Below are 24,301 nucleotides of genomic sequence, written 5' to 3'. Positions count from 1 at the left end.
ATTCAAAAGATTATTACTAATTACCTATTCAATACAGTTACAGTTACAGTTACAATTTTTTAAATTATTATGTATTAAAAAATTTAATCTCTTAGGAGCTATGAAATAGAATTATAGAAAGATAATTTTTCTACCAAAATATATTAATATTGTAATGTTATACTCAATTTATTTATATTTATGCAATTTCACGTATATGATAATAATGATGCAATGTATTAAACCTTGCATCAAACAAAGTTCAGTATCACGTGTTCTAGACAATGTCGCAATGTTATTGAAAACGAAAATTTGATTAAAGAGTGATTTTAAAATTTTTCAAAGAATCAGGCTTTTGTTTGAACGTTTCAATGCAACGTGTTTATGCACCTCCTTTGTCTTTTCCCTTAGTAAAGTGAATATTTGTTCTTGATAGGTGTATGTTGACGAGCTTCATGAGACTGTGTTACGCCTGCAATCTTTCCTAATCCTGAAAAGCGTAAAAGGAAAGGGGGAAGCGGAGAGGGGGTAAAAAAATCCGAGTCCAACAGCAACACGAAAAAATCCCGCGTAAATTTGCAATGCGGTATTAAGAGCTTATGACGAAACCGTTTCGCGCACCGTCGAAGGAAAGGGAGGCAAAATGGACTTGCGCGCAAAACAAATTTAAAGCTTATAAGCTCCGACACAAGCGTGCGCGCGCATTTTCGCTCCGTTGCGTTACTTTTATTCTGGCAACCGTTTCAACCATCCGTATCGAATTTGCATATTATTAATGTAGTCACTGGAGACATGTGTCATCAACCGATGTAATTTGATTCCCTCTTCTTCTGTTATAGATTCACGAAATATTTTGCATATAAAAACAGCAAAAGCTTTACCGTAGTAATTATTAATAAAATCATTTTAAGGACGATTTCATATGTCAGTATAAATCTTATTTAAAACTTCATGTCATTAGCGCTAACACCTTAATTATACTATTTAATTATTTAAATTTAAAAATCTGAAACATTTAATTCACCGAAAAAAATTGTATTCTAGAAACCAAGAGAATATTTTAAAAATAAAAAGAAATTCTAAAGTTAAAAACCATCTTACAACGCATGAAATCGTTGTGTTTTCACGCGTTGTAAGACGGTTTTTTCTAATAATAATAATAAAATTATTATTTTAAATTTAATAATTTTAATTTTATTTATAATGCTTTCATACGAAAACTGCATATTAAACTATATTTTAAAAAGTACATTTTCCACAAAAGTAATTTTGTGTCACTACAAGAAATGTAAAATTATGTTATCAGAGACACACATGATCGCGTGTTAAAAGCGTTAAAGTGAATTTACGGCCGCCGGGATGTTTTGCCGCAGGAAATTTTCAGAGCGTATCGGAACACGTCCCCGACTTAAACGGATCCTCAGGACGATCCGTAACCGTCCGCGCCGCTGACGAAGGCACGGACGGAGTTCTGGTAGCGTAAATGACAGCTTAGGAAATTAGATCTTCCAACCGTTGTCTAGGAATTAGGAAGTGTCGCCGGAGACGAGACACGCCTTTCCATCGTCCAATGGAGATGAATAATTGGTGAGCTTGCACCGTGCCGCGGAATGTCGGACACTTAAAGTACAAATTTCAACGTTGAACTCTCGGACAGCTTCTCTCAAAAAAATACGGAAAGTTTTCCCTCAGTCTAAAGTTACGGAAATAAATTTTAATACAAAGAGGACGTTAAATATAACATTCTCTACAATCTCTTTAACATTGTCCATTTTTCTTCGTCAATTTTAGCTTGATGCTTTCATAATCAAAATTGATATTTTCATTGGATAAATGATCCAATTTAATATTTTTATCGTGCAGAAATTTTTAAATTAAATTATTTTATCGGATATAAAGCACATTTCTCGCAGTTTTTATTTAATTTCCGCGGATATATAAAACCATCAGAGCTATAAAATGATAATTCACGACATAAAGCAATGTTTGCACACCCTTTAGAGTGCAGAAAAGTACTTTAATGTTCGCAAATTCAGAAAGCATAAAATATGCGAGCACGCTTGCATTTAATTATCAGATGCGAATTGAGTGCATCCTGCAAGATATGTATATAGACGACTTCGATAAAAGCGAACGTTGTATGGTACAATACGTTTTATTTGAGCAAGCATTTATAGCTTCGTTCATTACAACTTACCACTGAAGTTGATATTAAATTCCTATAAACGTTATCTGTGTTTGAATCTGTCCATCTAAATGTAGTGAAAAAACTAGACACACGTCTATTCAATTAGTTTACGTGCTTTGCTTTTTAATTATTTCTCAGAATTTCTAATTGCCGATTTTATCTTACGTTTTATTTTAAAATGTTTATTTCAATTTTCGTATTTTACGAATAACACAATTTAATTATATTAACAAAAAAGCAAGATGCTCAATTTTATTTGTGACTTTGATCAAAATAACATTAATCTACAACGTAAGTCTCTCTTATAAAATTATTAAATTCTTACTTGTTGCAATCCTATATTTATAGATCATCAGTAACTATTCCATCTTTCAGTGATAATATTTATTCCGATTTAAAGAGCAGAATTAAATAATATTCGAAATCTATCTGAGAAAAAAAATGTCTGTGTTAAATTAAACTTCGGGGTGGACAAGGAAGTCTAATTGTGTTAAATAAAAAGCTATCAAATCTCACGATAGCAAAACTATTGAGAAATGCCGAGAATTTGAACTATCAGGTTCCCACTCGCTCTTGCCCAATTTCCCACTCTTTAAACTAGACCAAACCAATTTGTTATTGTCACGAGTGCCATGTCAACGGCTCGAAAGACCATCAGACGCTTTCACTTTAGACGGGGAGATTCGAAAAACACTCGAAACACTCGGACAGGCTACAACAAGTAGCCAAGGCGGAGGGTCGTCGCGCAGACGGGCGTCTTGTTTCCGGACGGGCCGAAGGACCGTCCGCGGCACAAAAACGTAGTGCCAGACACAAATTAAACGGCTGTTAAGGCTTCGGGGTTATCCATCGTCCTGGCAGTGAATCCGACGTGGAGGAAGATCGCGCACGGCCCGGAGGGTGGAAGAAAAAAGAAATGGCCGGAGAAAAAGGCTGACGCGCAGTCTATTAGCGGAGGTATGCGGCAAGATTGTCTTGCGGTGGTAACGGTTCGGATCTAGAAACTCTTCGGCTTTTCCCTACTTCTCTCATCCGCTAAATCCGTATCTTGAATGCTCCCCACGCGATATTTTTCCTCTCTTCTGTCAGACAGTATTATTGAATCGAGTATTTTTCTAGCATCTTCATGATAACAATTTTGTAATTTTGTTTCTAGCTACTTTCTGCGCGCGCGAAAAGCAAATACTTGCATTATTTTTAATATAGGAAAGAGTCGTCAAATGTGCATCAATTAAATTATTTTTTTATATTTCTAATTTGATATTGATTTATATGCAAATGAACGTTGGAAATTTAATACAGTTCTAATTATATATCATAAAACAAATAATAAGCACTGAATAAATAAGTTAATGCTTTATCATTCTGGCACACGCAGCATAAAAATAAAGCCACTTATCATATTAATATATGAAAATGGAGGATTGAAAAAGTTAACGTTTTTACTAAGGTCGCGAACCGCGTAGCAATGTTAAATGTCTCGTTACAGAATTGTTAGCCATCCCAGCCATTCCAGCAGAAATTGTATAAAAATTTTGAAGACTGAATAAATAAATCCGCGTTTTGTCGGACCGACAGTTCGCGGCTTTTCCTTTGGGCGACGGCGGTCTTCTTTCCCCATCGCGAAAAGAACTTTCATTTTTAATGCGGTTGCACTTCCTCCGCCGTCGTGCTCGTTTATATATTACCGGCGTAATATACCGGTAATGCGGAGACGCATGCCGCGCCGTGGCCGGAGAGAATACATCGGGACGCGAAATGCGCGGTGTAATCTATTTTTGATGCGACGAGGGTGCAACGCCGCAGACAAGGGTGGCTACCAGTGCTAATATAGTTAAAAAGTGATTAGGCGAACCCTTTCTCGCGCGCCTTGTGACACGCGCTTCTACCGGTTTGAATGTCGCAGGAGGAGTCGTAAATGATTGCCACTAATCTAATGTCCCTGGACGAACATACGCGCGACGTTGTAATAATCTTCTTGGTTAGCAGGTACATGTGATAGTCGGCCGGCATCGTAAAAAAATTTAATAGCGTGTTAAAAAAAAAATTACAAGATAATTTCGCGCGACAAAAAAATCTTGACGGAGCATCGCTTATCGTAGATTGCCAATTTGCAATGTTAAGTGTCTTGTTAAAAATATATCATCTTTTAATTTAAAAAATTTTTTTTTCAATTTTAAGATTTTCTATTGAATCAGTATCGCTTATATACATTTTGTTATAAGTATACTTGCACATTTTACGTTTAATTTGTCAATAATTCATTCGCGATATCGAATTCCTTAATTTAAAGAAAATTTTTTATTGCAAATTATTTAGAAATTTAAAATGCGTGTTCATTTCATGAAAACTTTCTAAGACGTTAAATAAGGACTGCAATCTTTATTTTGCATTTATTTCAAAACTGATTGACAATTGATAAAATAATTTATTAATGCAAATTAAAACTAATTTAATTATCAATGTACCAGTCGCGCTGGAACACGAGACTAGTGTACCGATACCGAAGAATTTTCATTGAAATTTTCTTCATATTTGATCTCTGCCTTTCACCCCTTTGTTTGCTCATTATCTGGTATTTTCACGGTGCCATAAGCCCCTACTCGAATTACGGTTGTCGCATCGAGACTCCATTTGCGCGGCATGGAACTCACGCGAAATTATATCATTTTCGCAGTATGAGCCGTAAGTACGGTCCGCTAATGATAAAAAGATCACAGCATGAATTGCACGAAATTGAATTGCCATGTCTTCAATACGAGTAAACGAAGAAGAGACCACATTTCCTAATATTATCGCAGTTGATTGAGAAATAACTCATTACTTGTAACCCCATTATCATGCGGTTACCTTTTTTTTGTTTAATAACTTTTTGAATTTACATTCTGAATATTTAAAAATATTTTTCTTTAAATGTTTTGTAGTTCTTGCTAATACAGAATATTGTTTTTATTAATATTTCAACAAAGAAACATTTTAAAAACACTTTTAAAAATTTTAATCTTGTTTTGGCACTAAAAAAAATAACGAAAAAATTTTCAAATTGTTAAGTAGCAATAACAGTAATAAATTACTTTTTAGATTAGTAATAAAATTACTAATAACGTTAACAAATATTTTGATAATCCAACAAATTTATTTCTGTACTAGCTAAATTTTTACATATTTTAGCAAAAAAAGTCTTTCCGGGGCGTGAGTGACAGAATTAAATAAACAAGTAATATAGCAACAATCAAGGAATAATCACTCACCGAAACACCGACCAGCAGCAGCAGTCACTTCTCTCGATCGATCCCGGCGACTCCCCCGACGCTCCTCGGTGTTACCGCTCGATGCACCGGCGACATACTCAACACACTCGCACTCGGGAATAATAACGCGAAACACCGAGAAATAATGTGACGTGTGCGCGTTTATGTAAATTCCGCGCATCAATTCGACGCGACGCGACGCGCGACGGCAACGGAGGGCGAGCGAATATCGATCGAGCGATGATCGACCGAGTGAGATTGACTAGCACGTTTGCGCCTAAATTCACTCGGTACTCCCAGCCTGTCGCGCACGGCGCAAAAATTCCGGGAACGCACCAACATGGCGAACGTCGCGGTTCGGCGACCGCGTTAATCCGTCGCGACAGCGATCCCCCCTCGACACTCCTCGACTCCTTCCGATTCTTCCCGGCGCTCTGACATACCAGAATGCGAAAAAATCGCGCTCACAATGCTCATTGAATGAACTCTCAACGAGAGGACGAAACTGGAAGACGAACACGGGGCGCACGGAACGGCGGCGGATCACGAATGTCGTGAAAAAAACGTGGTCAACCGTAGTCACGCGGATCGATTAATACGTAAAAAACAAGCGCCTCTCACTAAACTCCCGATCCTCGGCACTCCCGAGCCTCATTCGTACGTGAAACCCGCCCGAGACACCGAACAAACGACAAAAATGCGGAGCGACCGTGCTCCTGCTACGCACCGGACACTGACTCGCGAGAACTTGCTAACGACTGCCGGTCACGTGACGCGCTGCTAACTTCGGGCGCTTTAGCTACGTAATAATAAATGTAATTTTGTTTTATTTTTGAATGTGTTTAAATGCTGTATATACGTGATAATTTTATTTTGTTCTAAAAAAACAACAATGCACTAATGCATAATGCATTGGTGCATTTTTTATCTTTAACAGTTTTTTTTTAATGTTTAATATTTTTAACATTTTACTTTTAATAGTATAATAGTATCATATGTTCACATCACAGAGAGAGAAAAAGTTTCGAATATGCTTCTCTATAAAAACCGACGCGCTGCGAAAAGTATATGAAACACAATTTTGATTAATCTCTCGACACTTTAATCAACTTTATTTTAACCATGTCAAATTTCTAAAGGCCTTTTGCATCGCGCTGCATGCAAGTATTATACGATGAGACTGACAAGAGAAACATCAGCAGTAACTCGAGATACGTGTCGCACCGTATTGCACGGTCTTTTGTACGTTTGTCTCTTCACGGTATTGTACACATCCCGCAAACGACCCGGTCTGCATTACGAGGCAGGTCGAATATTAGAAAATCACGACTGCAGTGAAAGCGCGGCGAAAATTACACGAATACCTTCGTCGACGTTTTCGCGCGAAACATTCGGCAGTGTCAGACTTCAGACGGCCTTTTTCACTTCTGCCACACGCAGGACTTGACAAAGACACGAATCGTTCATGGAAAGAGCATGTGTGAGATAAAAAGTGTACGATAAAAGTAGACTTACAGATGTGCTCAGGTCGTTTGAGATTTCTCTCACTTTCAATTCTACATAGAGAACGCAAAAAATGGTTATATATTATTTATTTATATATGCTATAATTTTTCTGAAGAGAGTTCTATACTCGAGAAGTAGGAACTTTTAGCTGCCCCTTCGAAAGACATGACACGACGGGTAAAATAATCGTTGGAAGCACACGACGATGATTACAATGCCGGCATCAATGATTTACGGCGTTGAGATATTTCATTTAGTGGCGCGTTTGAAACTCCGCGAGGAGCAAGCGCCGAGAGGGTAAGTTAGCATTACCAACTGTGATAATGGGGATGTACCCGTCTTTCGACCACCTCGTAAAATTCATCCCCCGGGAAGAAGGAACACATTGCACGTTATACGAAACGCAAAACAACGTTCCAACTTTTTGCCTAACGCAAACGTATATAACTCCAGGCACTAGAAACTCATGAGATCCTCTCGTTCCCCTCCTTCTCTTCTTTTAATCAGAATATATTATTTGACAAAAAGTTTTCTTAAGAAAATCTTTTAGCTACGTAACTACATCCGTAAATCCTATTTAATCTTGAATATGAATATGGGTCGTAAAAGAACTCGGTTATTAACTTGAAAAATCCTGTATGTGTGTATATATATACCTATATGTGCGTATAATTTTTATAATCATTCATAATATTTATTTATGAGATGGGCTTTACATTTTGCAATGAAACTTTGACATTTTTTAATGAACCGTAATAGAAATAATTTTTTTTTTTTAGAAATACGCAATTTATAACAAACTTACAAAAATGAACATTTCACATGAGAAACAAGCTGATAATTCGACGCCATTCGACGCGAGGCAGTTCTCGACTTCTCATTCTGCTGAGGCGTTTTCGGCGTGTGTTTGCGTATGTATACGTATATATACGTCTACGTGCATACACGGAGGCATTTTCGTCGATGCAAGGAGCACAAGCGCGCTTGGAAACCCGCGCTTCCAAGGGAAACCGAAGCACTACCCTTAATGACTCCGACGACAACCTGCCGGCTCCGCACTTACCTCGCCTCGCTTTATTTATAGACGTAGTCAGTAGAGAAGCAGAAGGAACAGAGGAGAAGATCAAGCAAACTTGTGTCTAGGAAGACAGTATTCAGGAACGTGGTCATTCGTTTCAGAAAATGAGAAATATATGATACTCTGGATATATGTCCCTCTGCACGATACCCAATGCAAGATACTAAAGCAATAGAGTATTGGTTCATATAAACGTTCCATCAATATACTCTCAATATCTAGATAGAAAGTATGGCGCTAGGAAAATGTATATTTCTTGCAAAAGAAAAAATTGCGACAGTTCTAGTAAGTTAAAGAAAGATAATTTGAAATTATGGAATTTATTAAAATTTACAAAAATATTCTTGTTTATCATATCGTCTGTTTGTAATATTAATTAAATTAATGTTATTTATATTTTTTTTAACATATAAAGTACATTGTAATAGTACATGTAAATTTTAATATAACTATAATTTGTATGAGTAAAAATGTTTGTTATAATTTCTCTTAAATTTTTATTTTTTTTTATAAGCGTATCTGTGATATACTTATTTTATATTAAAAAATTAGTTTTATCTCCTAATTTGATCAGACCTTGGTTATCACTTTAATTAATCAATTATCTGAAGCGCCGATCATTAACCTTTTCCATTAACATCGATGCGAAAGTGACAAGTTGACGAAACTCTGGCAATTGAAAGATTAGTCATGTTGTGTCTACCAGTTTATATGCAAACCTTATGAAAAAAAAGAGAAAGAGAAAGCGGTGCGGGAAAAGAGAAACAGAAAACAGTCGACTAGCGCTTTCGTGCGATCGGTTATCTTTTCATCGATTCCTTGTTAAATGTCAAGTCATTTTGCTTTTACGAGCCGGTTCCACTAATGAACATTGCACAACCAGTCAAGTCAACACACGAATATGCATTTTCATAAAATATGGTGAGTCAGACGAGCAAATTCAACGTATATTACGGAAAAATATGCACGCGAAGATTATACAGGGTGTCCTAAAACATGTGAGTCAACGCTCGCAAAAAGGTAGAAGGGATGAACATAAATGTTCAATATTGTCTTGGGTTAGGTCCACCAATAATCGAGTTAATAATATTAACGTATGGAATCTGCATATAATATAATTAATTTCTACCGTAATTGTGAACAGTAAATTAATGAAAGCTTATCATACATTCACGTTAGATTTTTTTCTTCCGTGTTATAACTCAAGCCGATCAAGCTCTTCCCTTGGCGCGCTCTTATTCGCATAATTTGAAAAATTAATACCTCGATTATTGGTGGACTTAACCCAAGACCTAATTCAAGACAATATTGGACTTTTATGTTCATCTCAATCCCTTTTACCTCTTTATGAGCATTGATCCACATGGTCAGGGACACTCTGTATAATAAAAAGAAAATATAAAAATATGAGATATACACACGACATCTAAGTTGGATGTTTAATCTCTCACAAATATAACAGATATATACTAAACATTATGTGTACTTTATTGGCATAAAAAACAAATTGTGTAGACCATAAATTCAAAAAATTTTTCTAAATTTTGTATCTTTCTTTAAATTTAAAATTAATAATAATAATCATTTTTTGTATAACTGTCCGGAAATAAGCACACGTCCGGTCACTGAAACGTTTACATCGTGAAAAATTCTTAGATGCTATGCCATTAACGTCAATATTATTGTTGTAGTCATTATTATTATTCGTTGTACTATTGTTATATTTTCATCGACATGGAAAACGTGCTCTCCAATCCTCTCGTTAAAAACTCACACTAGATGCGGGGGTATTACGACGAACGATTCGCGGTAACGAGTGATTTACGATCGTGCTTCCCGCAGGCAGGAAATTCGTTAGGGCAATCTCTGGGATTCGAGAGATGGGCTACCGCACGCACCGCATTACAACCCTGAAGATAATGTTAACGAGTCCACTAGAGACGAATGAGCGCTCTAGTCTGTGTCCGGCTCCTCCTTAATAACCGCATGCCGTGACCTCCTATCGAGCTTTTCGATAAAACCCGATAGATACATCTTGCACTTCGCATATAAAAAATGTGCCTCACGATTCTGTTTATCTACAAATTTTTGTATTAAAGCTGATTTTTTTCTTTACAAAATTGCCGATATCATTATCTTCGAACGACTAGTTTTTTTTAGATGTAAGTAACTCTGAAAATTGAAGAACTTTTATGAGTTACGTATCAATTTTTTTAGAACAGCGAAAAATTATATAATTTAAATAAGCATTGTAGCTGCTTAGTAAGAGTTTTAACAATATTCATCGTAAACTTCAAATAGCAAAACGCTAGCAGTATATTAGCAAATTTGATCATAATTGTAAATAAGCAGAATCCTATTCATTGTGTCTTAAATTTTAGTTGTTATTACAATTTGTCAACATATAATATAACAATAGATCGAGAACATAGTATATATTAATTAATTTTTAAGTTATAATTGACATAAATATTTGGTTCCAATATATTATGAAAAGAGCCTTAATATTGTTACAACGAGAAAAAAACGATAGATAAGCATTAAGCAATGATATATCAAGCCCTATTCTTAAAACACTTCTTATAACAAATGCGAAAATTTTATCTCGTTTAGCCAAGAGATCGCAAGATAAGAATCATTGAAAAGTCCTCGAATATAAAAGAGGAAGAGAAAGAAAGAATTCGCTGAGAAATTTACTCCCGCCAGATTCAGTCGTAGCATTATAATAAAAAATTGCTTTTTTAATTTATTGTTACTATTTTTTTATTCCTTTTCCTCATTGCAGAAATCCTTAAGTCATAAAAGTTATTACATTTACGTTACAAATTATATATCTTACTGTTGTAGTAGTTATTTCTGCTATGGAATTTTATAAACTCTGTTAGATATAATTTTCGTCTACTTCAGTAATTATCAAGTTATAAATCATATAGTTGCAATTAATTAGTTTCTGTAAATTATTGATTTTAGATAACTGACGAAGGTTTACCAATTAATCAACCAATTTCAAGTGAATCTAACTTTATATAATAGAAAAGTGTATATGTACATGTAAAAATAATTAAAATAATTGGAAGTATTTATAAAAAAGGAACTGTTTGAAGTCAAAGTACTAGCATTGTTTTATTTAATGTGACTTATTGTACACATCGTAATTTGTACAGCTATCACTTTGTTTTCAATTACTTATAACTTAAAAACTACTGGTGTACCAGAGAAACAGTAATACTTCTCGAGGTCTATTCTTTAGTAATCTGTAATTCAAAGAAATGGCGACAGTTCTGGAACACAGTGCGCATTTAATGTATCTGGAAAGTCTACTAAACTCAACTTCGTCCGAGGAACAGTACCGCGATACTACGGGTCTGAAAAGTACGATGATAACAAGATATTTCACTGACAACATGTAGTTTCCCAATATTCGTCGGATCAGTTTTCACCAAACCGTGTGTAGCTCGGATAAGCTGCTTTGTTACTAACCAACTCAAATTAACTAGCACATAAATTGTCGAGTAAGTAGCGCAAATCGTTATCCGTGCGATCCCTGTATCGCTGCCTGGATGGACGCTGTGATGTTACGAGGCCTGACAGAGATTTACTGCATCTGCCGGTATGAAGTCGCCGATCCACTACGACGGAAATGCAAGTGTAAATGTCATCAGCAAACGCGGAAATGGCAGCGATGATCGCCGATGCGTGGAAACTCAGATGAAAAATAGACGAAAAATAGAACCGCACTATTACGTATTCTTCAAAAAATGATGTAACTCGATTTTCTTTTTTGTAAGGAAAATTAAAATTTACAAATCTGTTTATTTTTCTATAACGAATTAGAGCTTTTGTGATTCATGTCTTTTAAAAGTGTTTTTAAAGATAGAAAGGATAAATGGCCCAATTACTGACACTGTCCCAAATACTGGAAATTCGACTTTATATAAATGCTTTTAACTTACTACTTCATATTTTATTGTAAAACTTTAATCTTCTAGTTAAAAAATAACATTTAAAATTGGATTTTCAGTATTTGGAACACTATCAGTAATTGGGTCATTTATTCTAGAAAAAAAAAGAAAAGAAATTCTTTTAATTTATTGATTTTTCAGCGTTCTTATTATATTTTGCATATTCGATAAACCTTTTTTCAAAAAACAGCGGACGGACAGAAATCCATTATTCATAGGTATTTCACACAAACCCGTTTTCTTTTGTTGTTTAAAGAACTGACAACATAATGGACAAACAGCTCGCGCAGCATGGCGTCCGATGGAGCGCACGATATTTATTAATGCAACAGAGAATTATGTGCGACGAACAATTGTAATTTATTGACCAGCAGCACGGCCAGGCGCGAAAACTGCAATTGCAATTTTGCACGGCGCGATGCACCGCACGTCGCACGCATTATTTAAAATATACGGCGCGCGGACAACTGGTCCAGAATAATGACAAATATATTATTAGGCCATGCGCGAAATGACGCGGATCGCGGATAGAACAGCCATTACGAGAGCCGATGTAATTAATATGTAATCTCACGCGTACGAGTGTTCCTTCGTATATGACCAATTTAAAAAGTGATTTTTATACTACAAGTACTCTGTTTATTCATTCCATCCGATAGAATTCGTATAAATCGTGTGAGAGTTGTTACAACTGAAAATTCTTTATATAAATAAAAGGAAATAAAAACATAACATAATAAAATAATTACTTTATATAATTATCATCGCAATTAAAAAATAAAAGTTATAAAAATATAGGATATAGAGAAAAATTGGGATAATATCAAATAAAAACACAATCATTATGTTTGACAAATATTAAATTCAATCAATTATGAACTTTATACCGAATATTGTGTTGTAATATAACAGATACGCCCATTATCAGCCATAATTTTAAATTAAAAACTTCTATTTAAAAATTTATGTTGCGATGTTGTCGATGGAGTTTGCCAGAGTGATATATTATAATTATAAGAGCATATTTCATACATTAATATATTTTTAAGAAAAATTTATTTTGCATATAAGCTTCCAAGATCGTGTACTTCTTCTCTTCTTATTTTCAATACTGATCATTTAGAATCATTGTGCGGAAAGTTTTAATTTCTGCATGTTTATCGAAAAGAATATACAGAAGTTACATAACGAAAAAATTCGATATCGAGTAATAGAAATTCGAACCACAGTTTCTGATTGTCGGTTATACACTCCTATACATCAGTATCGGCCACTCTTCCTTCAGAATATGATGGGAACGTTACTAATTTGATTAAGCTCGTCGTCTCTCGTATCCCTCTCCTTTCCCCTGCCAACGCAATACGACCGCATGAATGCTCCAGCGGGTATGTGTATGCGTGTTCACGTGCGTATACGCATTAATGCAGCATCGTATGTGATTTTCTGGCAAACCACGCCATCCCGAACTATCGAAGCGTGGAGGCCGCGCTTCTCGACTAAAGGGAATGCCGTTGTTGCAGGTGCGCGACAGCACCCGGCGAAGTTTCGACGCGCGTTGACCCGGCAGGGGTGCGCGCACGGGGCGCAATAATTCCCCGACGACGGCTACGCCGTCCCATCCCCCCAACCGGAAGTGGAACGCGCATCCGCTCTCGCCGATAGCCCGACCCCTCGTTAAGATGTTTCTCTCGCCCCTTCTCGAAATTCGCGGAGGTCGCAGCCATAAATTTTCCGAAATTTCGCCGGCACCGAGTTTCGCCCTCTTCTCGTGCCCACCCTCCGCGCGATGCCGCCCCTAGGTAGCGCGTAGTTAACACCCGATTATCGCCGGCGGAAAACACAGCAATTGATACAGATTTCCGAGAAAACTTGCGACTGCATCGCTTAAATTGTTCTCGACGACAGTACGATAAAGGAAACGAAGCACTTGGCAAAAGCGAAGGTTCTTGGATATTTTAAGTCGTACGTAAACACAAATTCTTCGAAAAGTTTGTCCTAATACAGACTTGTCAGATTGTTTAACTAATTAAATATAATCTCTAATAATTAAAGAATTAAGCGTATTAAAAACGATTTTATTCATAAATGTCAAATTACCCTTATAAAAATGTAACACTGAGCAGTATTAAATTGGCCAATAATTATTTATTTTGAGTATTAAAAGTATTAATAGCAGTGCTTTTAATAGTTGAACCAAGTATTAATTATTGATCAATATTGGTCAGAGGAGTATTAAATTTGAATGAAGGTATACTTAAATTACAAGAGAATTAGAATATAATGAAAATAGTGTGACTAATTTTCACATACATTTGTCAGATCGTAACTAATTAAATAATATTAAATGAATAACAATTAAAGCTAAAAGTATATTAAAAATGTCATAATAATTAATACTAAGTTATACGAATAATTTATAACAATATAATGAGAGTGAATAATTTTGAGATACATTTTGTATATTCACGTATTTTAGGTCAAGACAAAAGGTATTCATGATACTAGAAACGAAATGGTTAAGTTTAGATCTTGGCGCATTTCTGTATAATCATCGAATCGATCTTGCGAAAATGCGTATTGTGAATTCCTCGTGCGATTATAATCTTCACGAATTACGAAGCAGTTTCTCCTCGTATTATCCTCCATCGGACTGACCGTCTCGGCGGTGGAAGAGGCGGCGACAAAAGAGAGAGAGAGCGAGTAAACTTAATTAATAGAATAAATCTAGCAAGGACCGTAATCTCGCCAACATTTACCTTCTTGCCGCGCGAGTGCGAAGGGGTTCAGAAAGTGGCGACATAGGACGAGAGTCGCATCTTGCGACGCGCAAATGTGAAATTCCAGGAGGGTGATTTACGTGAGTGGCCACGATCACGACTAACGAGAGCCAATGTCAGCTATACTTTCGCCACTTGAAAATTCCGGCAAATGGCGCGAGAAAAAGAACGATAAAGGTCAACGTCGCGATAGGAACTACTTCCGGTGCTTTGCTCTCTTTAATTGCACGAGCTTGTGGCGAAAATGAGTGACACTAGCGAGGCTAATGAGTTCCCCGAAGTTTCTTCAATTAGAGCACCGTGGTGCTCGGCGAGATGGTGGTTTCTTGTAATCGAAAAATTTTCAAATTACCTCGTGAAAAATTTGTATCTCTAAAATATTTTTTTATACTTGTGATATTTCGCTACCGACTATTATCACACATAAAAGTTGACTCTGTAAAAAATTAAATGTCCTTTTTTTCTTTTTTTAAATGGCAAATTGGAAAAATATTTATTTAAATCATTTAATTTGATTATCACTATATATCGTTGCTTTCCAACTTTTTACGCCTCGAGAGAGATAAAATTGTGTAATATTAATAAATAAAAAAATGTGATTTTAATAAATCAAAAATAAATTAAATTAAATTAAAGCGAAAAATATGAAGATTTATATTCTTGATTTATTAAAATCACACAATTTTACTCCTCTTGAAATGTAAAAATATTTCAAGAGAAATATAATAATAAATTAATTTCAATTTCCTGATTAAAACAAAGAGAAATTTTATTCTTCAAATTTAGATTTAAATATAGAATTCAATTTTTTATAAATACACGGAAAAAACAATTTTGCTAAAATATCTAAAATATGTTATGTAGATACAAATAGGAAACAAAATTAAAAAAAGAAATACTTCAAGATACGTTCATATATTTTCATGAAACCGAGTTGTTAAAAATCTCTCCATTTTATTATTTAAATGTAGAAACTACGATAGAACTGTTAGTGTTAAGCCTGTAATGAGAATGTCTAAAACAAATTCTCTTCCGTCACCAATCATGTTCGAGCGAAATCAGCAAAAGGTGATAGAAAGCGACATGGCAGATCTCTCGATTTGCCGCAGAAGGAGTGAAAATTATTAGAACCATTAAAGATTACGCGATACCCTCTGAACTCGACGTGGTACTCGACATTACGACGACCAAGTACGCCGGAGGGATCAATTCTTTGTGCCGCCGGCGAGAAAGTACGACTTTATTTATCACGTAGAGTAACAACTTCCGCAATTTTCCGGCAACCCTATCCACGTATTCGTCTCTTTTCACTTTTCTTCTCGACGTTTCAATCCCGCAACGCAATGATGTAAATATATTAAATTAATTTTTCCAAATTAATATGATAAACGATTTATAACTATAAAAAATTATAATTACATGTATAAACACATGTAATGCAAATATTAAAAAATACCATTTTTAATATAAAATCTCTTTTGTTTGCACGTAATTTAAGCTCATAATTTTGAATATGTACATACGCAATATCAACGGTCAGACATAATAAAATAAAATTTTATTTTGAAATTTCCTATAGACGAAGATTTAATTCGGCATCGTAAAAAAAACGTCAATCGATAAAAGAATCATGCAAAAATTAATCAGAATGAACCAGTACAGCGCAAAGCTCTTAACAGCAATATTAAAAAACGCAATGCGTAATTATACAACCGAGGGAACGTCTTATTTTCTTCAGCAACACCAGGCAATAGACAAAAAAGTAGGTTTTATCTTTATGATACGCTGAGCGCGTAAAGCATCGCAAGAAGATGCCGTTACGCGAGGAAAGAACGCTCTTTTCCGCTGGATACTTCGCTCGACGTTCGCTTCTTTATTCATTATTTCATTCGCGATAGCGCCGTTCTCCTTCGCGTTGGTACCTTATCCTGATCCTTGCGCGCGAATTACACGCGCGAGCAATATCTCTTTTATTATTCGCTTCACCACGTTTATACGCTTTATAACAATACTGTCATCGCGGAGAAAAGAAAAACGAGTTCGGCATTGCACCCATCAACTACTTCGTCCTTCTGCACGCAGACCGTACGATGCCATTAAACTAAACTTGGTAAGGGCCATGTAAGAGCTTCGTGCATCTTAAACTTTATATTCGTATTTACGTCACACGCACACGTACACCCGCGACGAGAGAAACGCTTCGATTAACCATTCTCAGCAGAACACGAGACCACTTTTCCAACGCGCAGCCGCGTTTTTTAATGACTTTAAGTATTGTCAATTTCGAGGAATCTCAAGTAAATGACTTGCTAATAACATAAATACTTTTAAAAAATTAAATATGTTGGATTTTCTTGCAACAATTATTTTACAATAAAAATTATATGTTATAGATATACATTTATAAGTTATAACAAAATAATAATAATTACAATTTGTGCATAAATAAGATTAATTTAAACACTGCATTAAGAATTATTGTAATTTTTATAAGTACAAATTGCACCAATAAATATCAGTGATTATTGATTCTGTTTGCAACAATGGGAAAATGGTATTTTTATAATGACGCATGATATCCCCCCGCGTCTTTGTTCCTGTATTTGCCATAACTCAAGTCGCGAGAAAAAAAAATTGGCGACGAGGGAGGAAGAAGAAAGAACGCTCGCGTAGGAAGGCCTTTCCCAAAGTGATTTATTTAGTTTGGAGCATGCACGTTCCCATTCAAACTTGGCGATTTTTGCACAGGCTAATCTGAAGAAGCACAAGCGTTTAACGTTCGCCAAGATGTTATTAATCACTCAGGTGGAAGCAAGGGCTCTGTTTAACGCCGACTTTTACACGAGCTTCCCCGTGGGCGATCCCAGGAAGAGATGCATCGCAAAGAGATTACAGTCGACGTTGCATTAGACTCGCTGGACTCAATCCAAATAGTGAATAATATGTTATATAATAAATTCTATTTGAAGACTATTAAAACGCGCACAACTTAAGGCTACCTTCCGCTGCGCCCTAACCAGCTAGTACAGTAATTTAATTAACTCCCAGAAAATAGAAGCTAAATAGCGTGTTGCTGTAAATTGATCATTTTTGTATGTGTGGCAGTATTATTCTGATAAATTACGAGCGCATAATGTATGGTTATTAATCATTCGCTGTCGCAAAAGGAAAATAAAGCGGGGGAGGAAAGGAAGTAACATAAAATAGAAGTAAAGTGGCTGTTTAACGTCGACTTGCATACACCAACAACTAATACTCCTGTGCTTTATATAATATTACTAATATCCTTATAATACTACTATTCCCTTGTGCTTTGTAATTAATATTTGCAGTAGTATTATGCAAGATGCAAGGATAAAAAAGTAATTAATGATTCAATCTTGATTAAATAATTTAATAAATACACTACAATTTACAACCAAAAATCTATTAAAAAATACTTGTTTAGTATAACAATATAAATTAATTTTTAGTATAATAATATAATTAGAAAAGATATTTTTTGTAAACTAGTGGCTAATTGAAGCACTTATTTCAGATAAGTTGCAAAAATAAAAATTTATTCATGAAATTAGAATAATTCATTTAATTCATTTTAATTATACGTTTAAATCCATACATCACATACGTTACAGAAAGAGAATAACATATTATGCTGCAACAAATGAATTGTTTTCCTCAAAATCTCGGACGCCAATTACAAGCGGATGGAATCGCAAATAGAAACTTCACCGCAGCGATAAATTGCATTTAAAATCTCACCTGACCCAGATATCGAAACTTTAAATACGACAGGGCCGAACTAAAAAAGCGTAATTAGAATTCATGTAGACGATCGTATATGCGAGAATGTAACTCGAATGAGAATTCACCGGAGCGCGGGCAATAAATAACCGGCATCGCGAATGAAAGGATTGATTGAAGTTAATTTAAACGTCGTCCGCCACCAGCGTGATTCGTTCCGATTGACGTGAACTCGAATGGGCAGCCTTAATTTATATGGAAAAGAACATGTGCAGGGAGCCTATGTCCATTATTTTCCTCTGTCTATAGATTCTTTAGCAGAGAAAATCGATCTTCACTTGGAAGAATTTTTTTTTTACTTTAAGTGTAATTTTTATCATAAATCTTTTATTTTTATAATTATTTTTTAGTATTTTACTATTTAATAATTTTTTATCAATTTGAAACTAAATTATATATTGAAATAATTTCAATAGAAAATTTCTAACATTTTCAATCATTCATAACACGAGATCTGCCTCTATATTTTTCCTAAGAGATGACATGTCCTAAGCTGATCAAATTCTGTGGAAAATTTGATGAAAAGAAACGTGGCAACATTCTGTCGAATACACGAGTTTTTGCATGCAAATTTCCTCAGTTGAGCTTTTTGACATTATAAGGTATATATTTTGACATTATGAGGTACAGGCATATCTCGATATTTTGTCAAATCGATTCGCATCTCGTCACGCAAAAATTTATTTCCGTATTAATAGTGTATTTTTTCCCATCCTATCCTATATTTATGAGATTTTCTGTTTACTCTTCGTTTCCGCTTTGTGTGACGTAATACATTTTAATGCATATCAAGCACTAAACATCAGCCATGTGGGACATTCTATCAAATCGGCTAACAAATAATACATAAAGTCGAATGTTCAATTTACGTTTCATAAAAAACGTGTCACATTACATTGCCGATTTCATTTGTCGGCATAATTAATTTATTTATCTTGTCGCTTGTTATCATTTTTACAATAATGAGAATAAATTTCCTTGTTATATAAACAAATTTACATTGCATTCATAATTTTGTTCTTATTTCATTTGTAATGGATAAAAAGTGGACGAAGCTCTTATTGTGTTTTTCATGGCTTGATTCATTAGCTACAATGTCACCAATCATGTTATACGAAAGGACCACGTCGCTCTGTTCACAAAGCAACGAGTGTTATTTTATATATTATCCATTGATCGTCCAACGGAAACGGTACGATAGCCGTGATAATCATCTCCGCATAATCCGATTATTTCCCTAGAGATGGACAAGTTCTCTTATTTATCATTTATTAGCCACACGGTCGATGTTATCGCGCGGTAGCGCGGTGATGAATCGCGCGATACGATCAGTAAAAGGTTTGGAGGAAATTAATTCGCGAATTATCGAAGACAATCGCATGATTTTCATGTTCGCGCAAACTAGCATTAACAGGTTTCTCACCGAGACATAAAGCATGTAATTCGCGCAAAACGCAAATCCAAGTGTTACTATCGCAGACAATTACCGTACTAAAGGCATTATGTTAGTGTATAGTAAGCTGTGAGAACATTCTTACCTTATTGCGCAGGATGTAGCCCGGCTGTTCGCTTCGTCGACGATCTCGGGGTAGAATCTCCAAACGCCCGCGCCGTCTGGAAACCATCCAAAAGTGGACATTAAATTTATGAACCTCGTGTTAAATCGCTATACATGTATACGTAATTGACCCAGCGGCCTTATCTAAACAGTAAGCGTCACCGTAACCCGTAACATTATCATTGGAACTATCGAAACAGTCAAAATAACTAATTCGTAGTTTTTGGTAACAGTACATTTTCCAAGCTATTCCATGATTTTTGTTGCAATATATAAATAATTAAATAAATTTACCTTCTTATCCTCTTTATTTCTCTTTTCAAAGATTATACATATCTATATGTGATATATCTTTTTATATAAATAATAAAAATAAGTATATGATAATCCTCGATAGACCTAGTTGTTTCAAACACAATCAAGCGTTTTATTAATAGTTTCTTATCATTTTCGACTCTTTCACTGTAGAGTTATCAAAGCAAAGAAACGCAAAACCATTTCCGAAATTATTATATTTCTTCTCGCATAAATCAAGTATTTAAAAAATAATACATTTTTTAAACAAGTTAAACACTAAATTTGTATAAAACTACAATATTAATACGATTCCTATTTTCAAATAATTGATAAAGAAGCTTTACATAGATTTTTTATTTAAAAACGTACTGCTACAGAAATTACTCAAAGAGAAATTACAACTTTCAACTGAGTACTCAGTACTTAGTGGGATCGTGCAAGTAATCCAGGATAATATATGGATATATAGGATACGGAACAGACGTTAGAAAAACGTGAGTCACGAAGCCGAATAATTCACTTCGTTCGCGCGAACTTTCATAACGTGGCCGTAATGCTAATGCGTGGACAAGAATTATTGAGAGAATTTCGCGGGAAGTTTCGCGACTCGCATCGGCATCGGAGAATGAGAAGCGGTCGTGCAAATACGCAACCGGGGAGGGGGGAAAGGGGTTCAAGAGCGAGGAAAAGGATAAAAAGGGTGGGGATAGGAAAAGATCCTTGAGATTCTCCAGAAATCCGCATAGCGAGGTTTTAGTAGTTGAATAATGTAACGGGCATCGGCTGAATGATTTAAAAGTAAAAGTCCTGAGCGACGTCACGGAAGAAAGGAAGAGTGCGAGCGGGAGGGTGGCTCGAGAGGAACGAAAAGTTTTATGTTATTTCATGGCGGGGGACGAGGTCCGTTGGGGTACCTTGAAAGAGATTAACACGAAAAGTTCCAACGTTACCCAAACTTGCCGTTAAGTACCGCCGCGACAAATGAGCCAGTATCGTTTTTCTCCAGCCGAACGACGAAGGAACATCTTCCTTCATTCGAAACGTATCGCTCTTATATTTATTAGCGTTCTTACGAAAGTCTTTTCTTTTATCGCCACGTAATTTTGTAAGTATTTCTTTCTTTTAACATTAATTTATGTTAGAAATATGATTTTCAGCGTGTAAAATTTTATTTTACAATAATATCACTTAATGAATCGCTGAATAAAAATTAAAAAGCGGAAGGATATGTTTTAATTGTTGCATGAATAGTAGGTTCTGAAAAAGCTGTTTAAATTTATAAAGTTGTTTACGTTGAAATTTTCAGTTCAAAATTTTTCAAAAAAAAATGCATATTTACTCTCTAATAACTTTCATATCATATTACATATTAATTCTGTGTAATACAAAAATTATCTTGATAAAATTAAGCACATCTCATTATGCTCCTTTTTCTTTCTTAGATTGGATCTATGTTTTCTCGACATCTCAAAACTCAAATTAAACCGTACGTCTCGCATATATTATAATTTAATAACATTAATTAGCATCAAAAGCGCCAGCACTCGAACGCAAAGATGTAAAAAAATAAAACGCGAGAAAGTGTCGTGAATCTGAGTCACGTCGCATTCCGTGGGCGAGATGGATTATCAGTGTCGCGATCGCCGGAAGTATCCTCTTATCCCATGAGTCCGTTGATTCTGGGCCGTTTCTCGACGTGACGTTAATAACCCATAAATAGTGCCGTGCATATACGTATGCTTATGTCGCTACGCCAACGGGACGGAACGCGTACCTATACACGGATTGTACACACGGATGTGCACGAGCACTCGCAAGGAATTCATTTCGCCGGCTCAGGGGATAAGGAACGAGGTCCTGACCTGCCCGACCGTTTCACGCCTAACACGATACGAGAGATATCGTGTCGACCGTTGTAATAATAAGCGCGGCGATCGGGTGTGCACATGGCTCTCGTCGGTAGTCACGAGACCGCACCCCGACGTCATTTGTTGGGATTATCGTGTAACACGTACGCCTTATTGATACTCGGCTATCAATCTGCGATCTGCGATCCGCGAGACCGCGCTAGATAGGTGGGTGGCACGATCGTGCAATAAATTCACCGCGCAGATTAATGAAATCAATTACCCCGCGAAAAATTATTTCGCCCTTTTGCCACTGCTGTGAAACAGAGATCACGTATCTCCGGAGGTGTTCCAGTACGACATCGGACGTACACTGCTCGTATTATACTTTACCACGAAATTTGCGATAAAAAAAGAATAAAAAGATCCCCTAAATTACTTGTAACCGAAGCGACCGATCCGAAAATACTGAAACCCTATCGTATCACGATTTCATAAAAGGGAGATTGTGACGCTTTTGCGTCGCGTTGCACGTGTGATCGGTGTCTAATAACAGCGCGGATGAATCTGGACGCGAAAAAGAGCCAAACGAGATGCGGAGAGTTATAGTTAAGCCGTGGCGCATATTCCCGCGAATGCGACAGCAAGCGATGCAAAAAGGAAAAAAAAGGCTCACTCGATTCGTGTCCGGCGTGCGAGCGAGGCGTTTTACGCGTGCATATATCCCTGATCACGTGTGCGTATACGGGTTATATTCTGCATACTGGGGGGGGGAAAAAAAATATCCGATGACCGACTTTGTCCATGCGGCTCGCGGAAAAAAATATTGCTGTTGCGAACCAACGTTAATCGAGCATACCCCGATCGAAAACAAAGACTTCCGCGCCGTCACACGTTAACGTGACGAGAGACCGGCGTGAACTATGAATTAATCCGCGAATAGCGGCACCGCGGTCCTCTCTTACGCGATTCCGTATCCCCTTTCGCATTGTATTTCTGCACGTATATATAAGTCACACGTAATGAGCTCATGCTTCAATGGGCCGGCGGTTATCCCAAGCGTTTCGAGATGTTATCGTTATATGAGGATAAATGGTGGAAATAGCGTTGCATTTGTTCAAAGGGGATACAAATGCGCATGGATCATTGGCTTGACAGCAAATGCATTAATTAGACGGTCGGACTTTGTTGACTGACAAACGGAAAAACTTTAATAATTGATTCCCGATCAGACGACTGTTGCAACGGGAGAAGCTAATGTGACGTTATTGAACAATGCAATAAGTGTAACGTATCAAATTTTAATACGGTAACACGCCGGTGATGACATCGTGCAGAAACGACAAAAAAAGCCATCATCGAATTGCGCGACAGCGTTTCTTTTGTAAGCAGAGAATTAGTATTCCTCGATCTATCGAGGATGCCGCAGGATGTCATTCATACGCGGAAACATGGAAACTTTTTTGAACTTTAATTCATTTCAATCAAGCACGTACCGGCCCAGTAGTAGAGTCACGCATGACTGACGGCCGTAATAAAAAATTCTTGTGTGTCGCGCGCGATCGACTCGCAGACATACGCAAATATGTATGTATGGCGACGAATAGCGCGGTCGTCTAATCAGCGCCCCTGACGACGTGATACGATAAAAATCTGCTCGGACTCGAGGTGAAATACGTTTGTCGCCGATTGCAGGGTACAATCACAGGGCCCGACGCGCGATATCTTCCGTTTCATCGCTTTATTTAAATCGCGCTCTGGTTTTACTGCAAAGCCGCTCGATTGTTCTCGCGCGGTAGGTCGCGTATATATATATATATATATATATACGTACCACATCAAGGTGTTAAATAATAGGCATCTCATTAAGATATTAAACCGTGGACGAACATGACGGAATAATTTTGTGATATGAGAATTTTACGTTGCAATTACATAATGTTAAAATATCGTTCCAATCTTTTTGCAACCGTGTAATGTTTCAGTATTAAAACGTTATTATAATTGCGATACGGAACCATAATAATCATCTTGTTAATATTATAATATTATTA

At 36.2% G+C, this 24,301-nt stretch overlaps 1 protein-coding gene across 8 annotated transcripts in view; it reads right to left on the bottom strand.

Annotated features, from left to right (window-relative positions):
- The window catches only part of LOC114253999, a 419,778-nt gene that overhangs the window by 227,213 nt on the left and 168,264 nt on the right, over window positions 1–24,301 (bottom strand). For all 8 annotated transcript variants that reach the window (XR_004962849.1, XR_004962850.1, XR_004962848.1 and 5 more), the window contains one exon: window positions 20,084–20,159. Coding sequence is in view for 4 of the 8 variants with exons in the window: in XM_036285528.1 (XP_036141421.1) it covers window positions 20,084–20,159 (76 nt within the window). In the remaining 4 variants the exon portion in view is untranslated. Of the gene's footprint in view, window positions 1–20,083; window positions 20,160–24,301 lie in introns of those variants that run through there.

The sequence above is a fragment of the Monomorium pharaonis genome, chromosome 4, assembly GCF_013373865.1.
Source record: "Monomorium pharaonis isolate MP-MQ-018 chromosome 4, ASM1337386v2, whole genome shotgun sequence".
NCBI classification, from domain to species: domain Eukaryota; kingdom Metazoa; phylum Arthropoda; class Insecta; order Hymenoptera; family Formicidae; genus Monomorium; species Monomorium pharaonis.
This window is presented reverse-complemented; position numbering and strand designations above follow the sequence as displayed.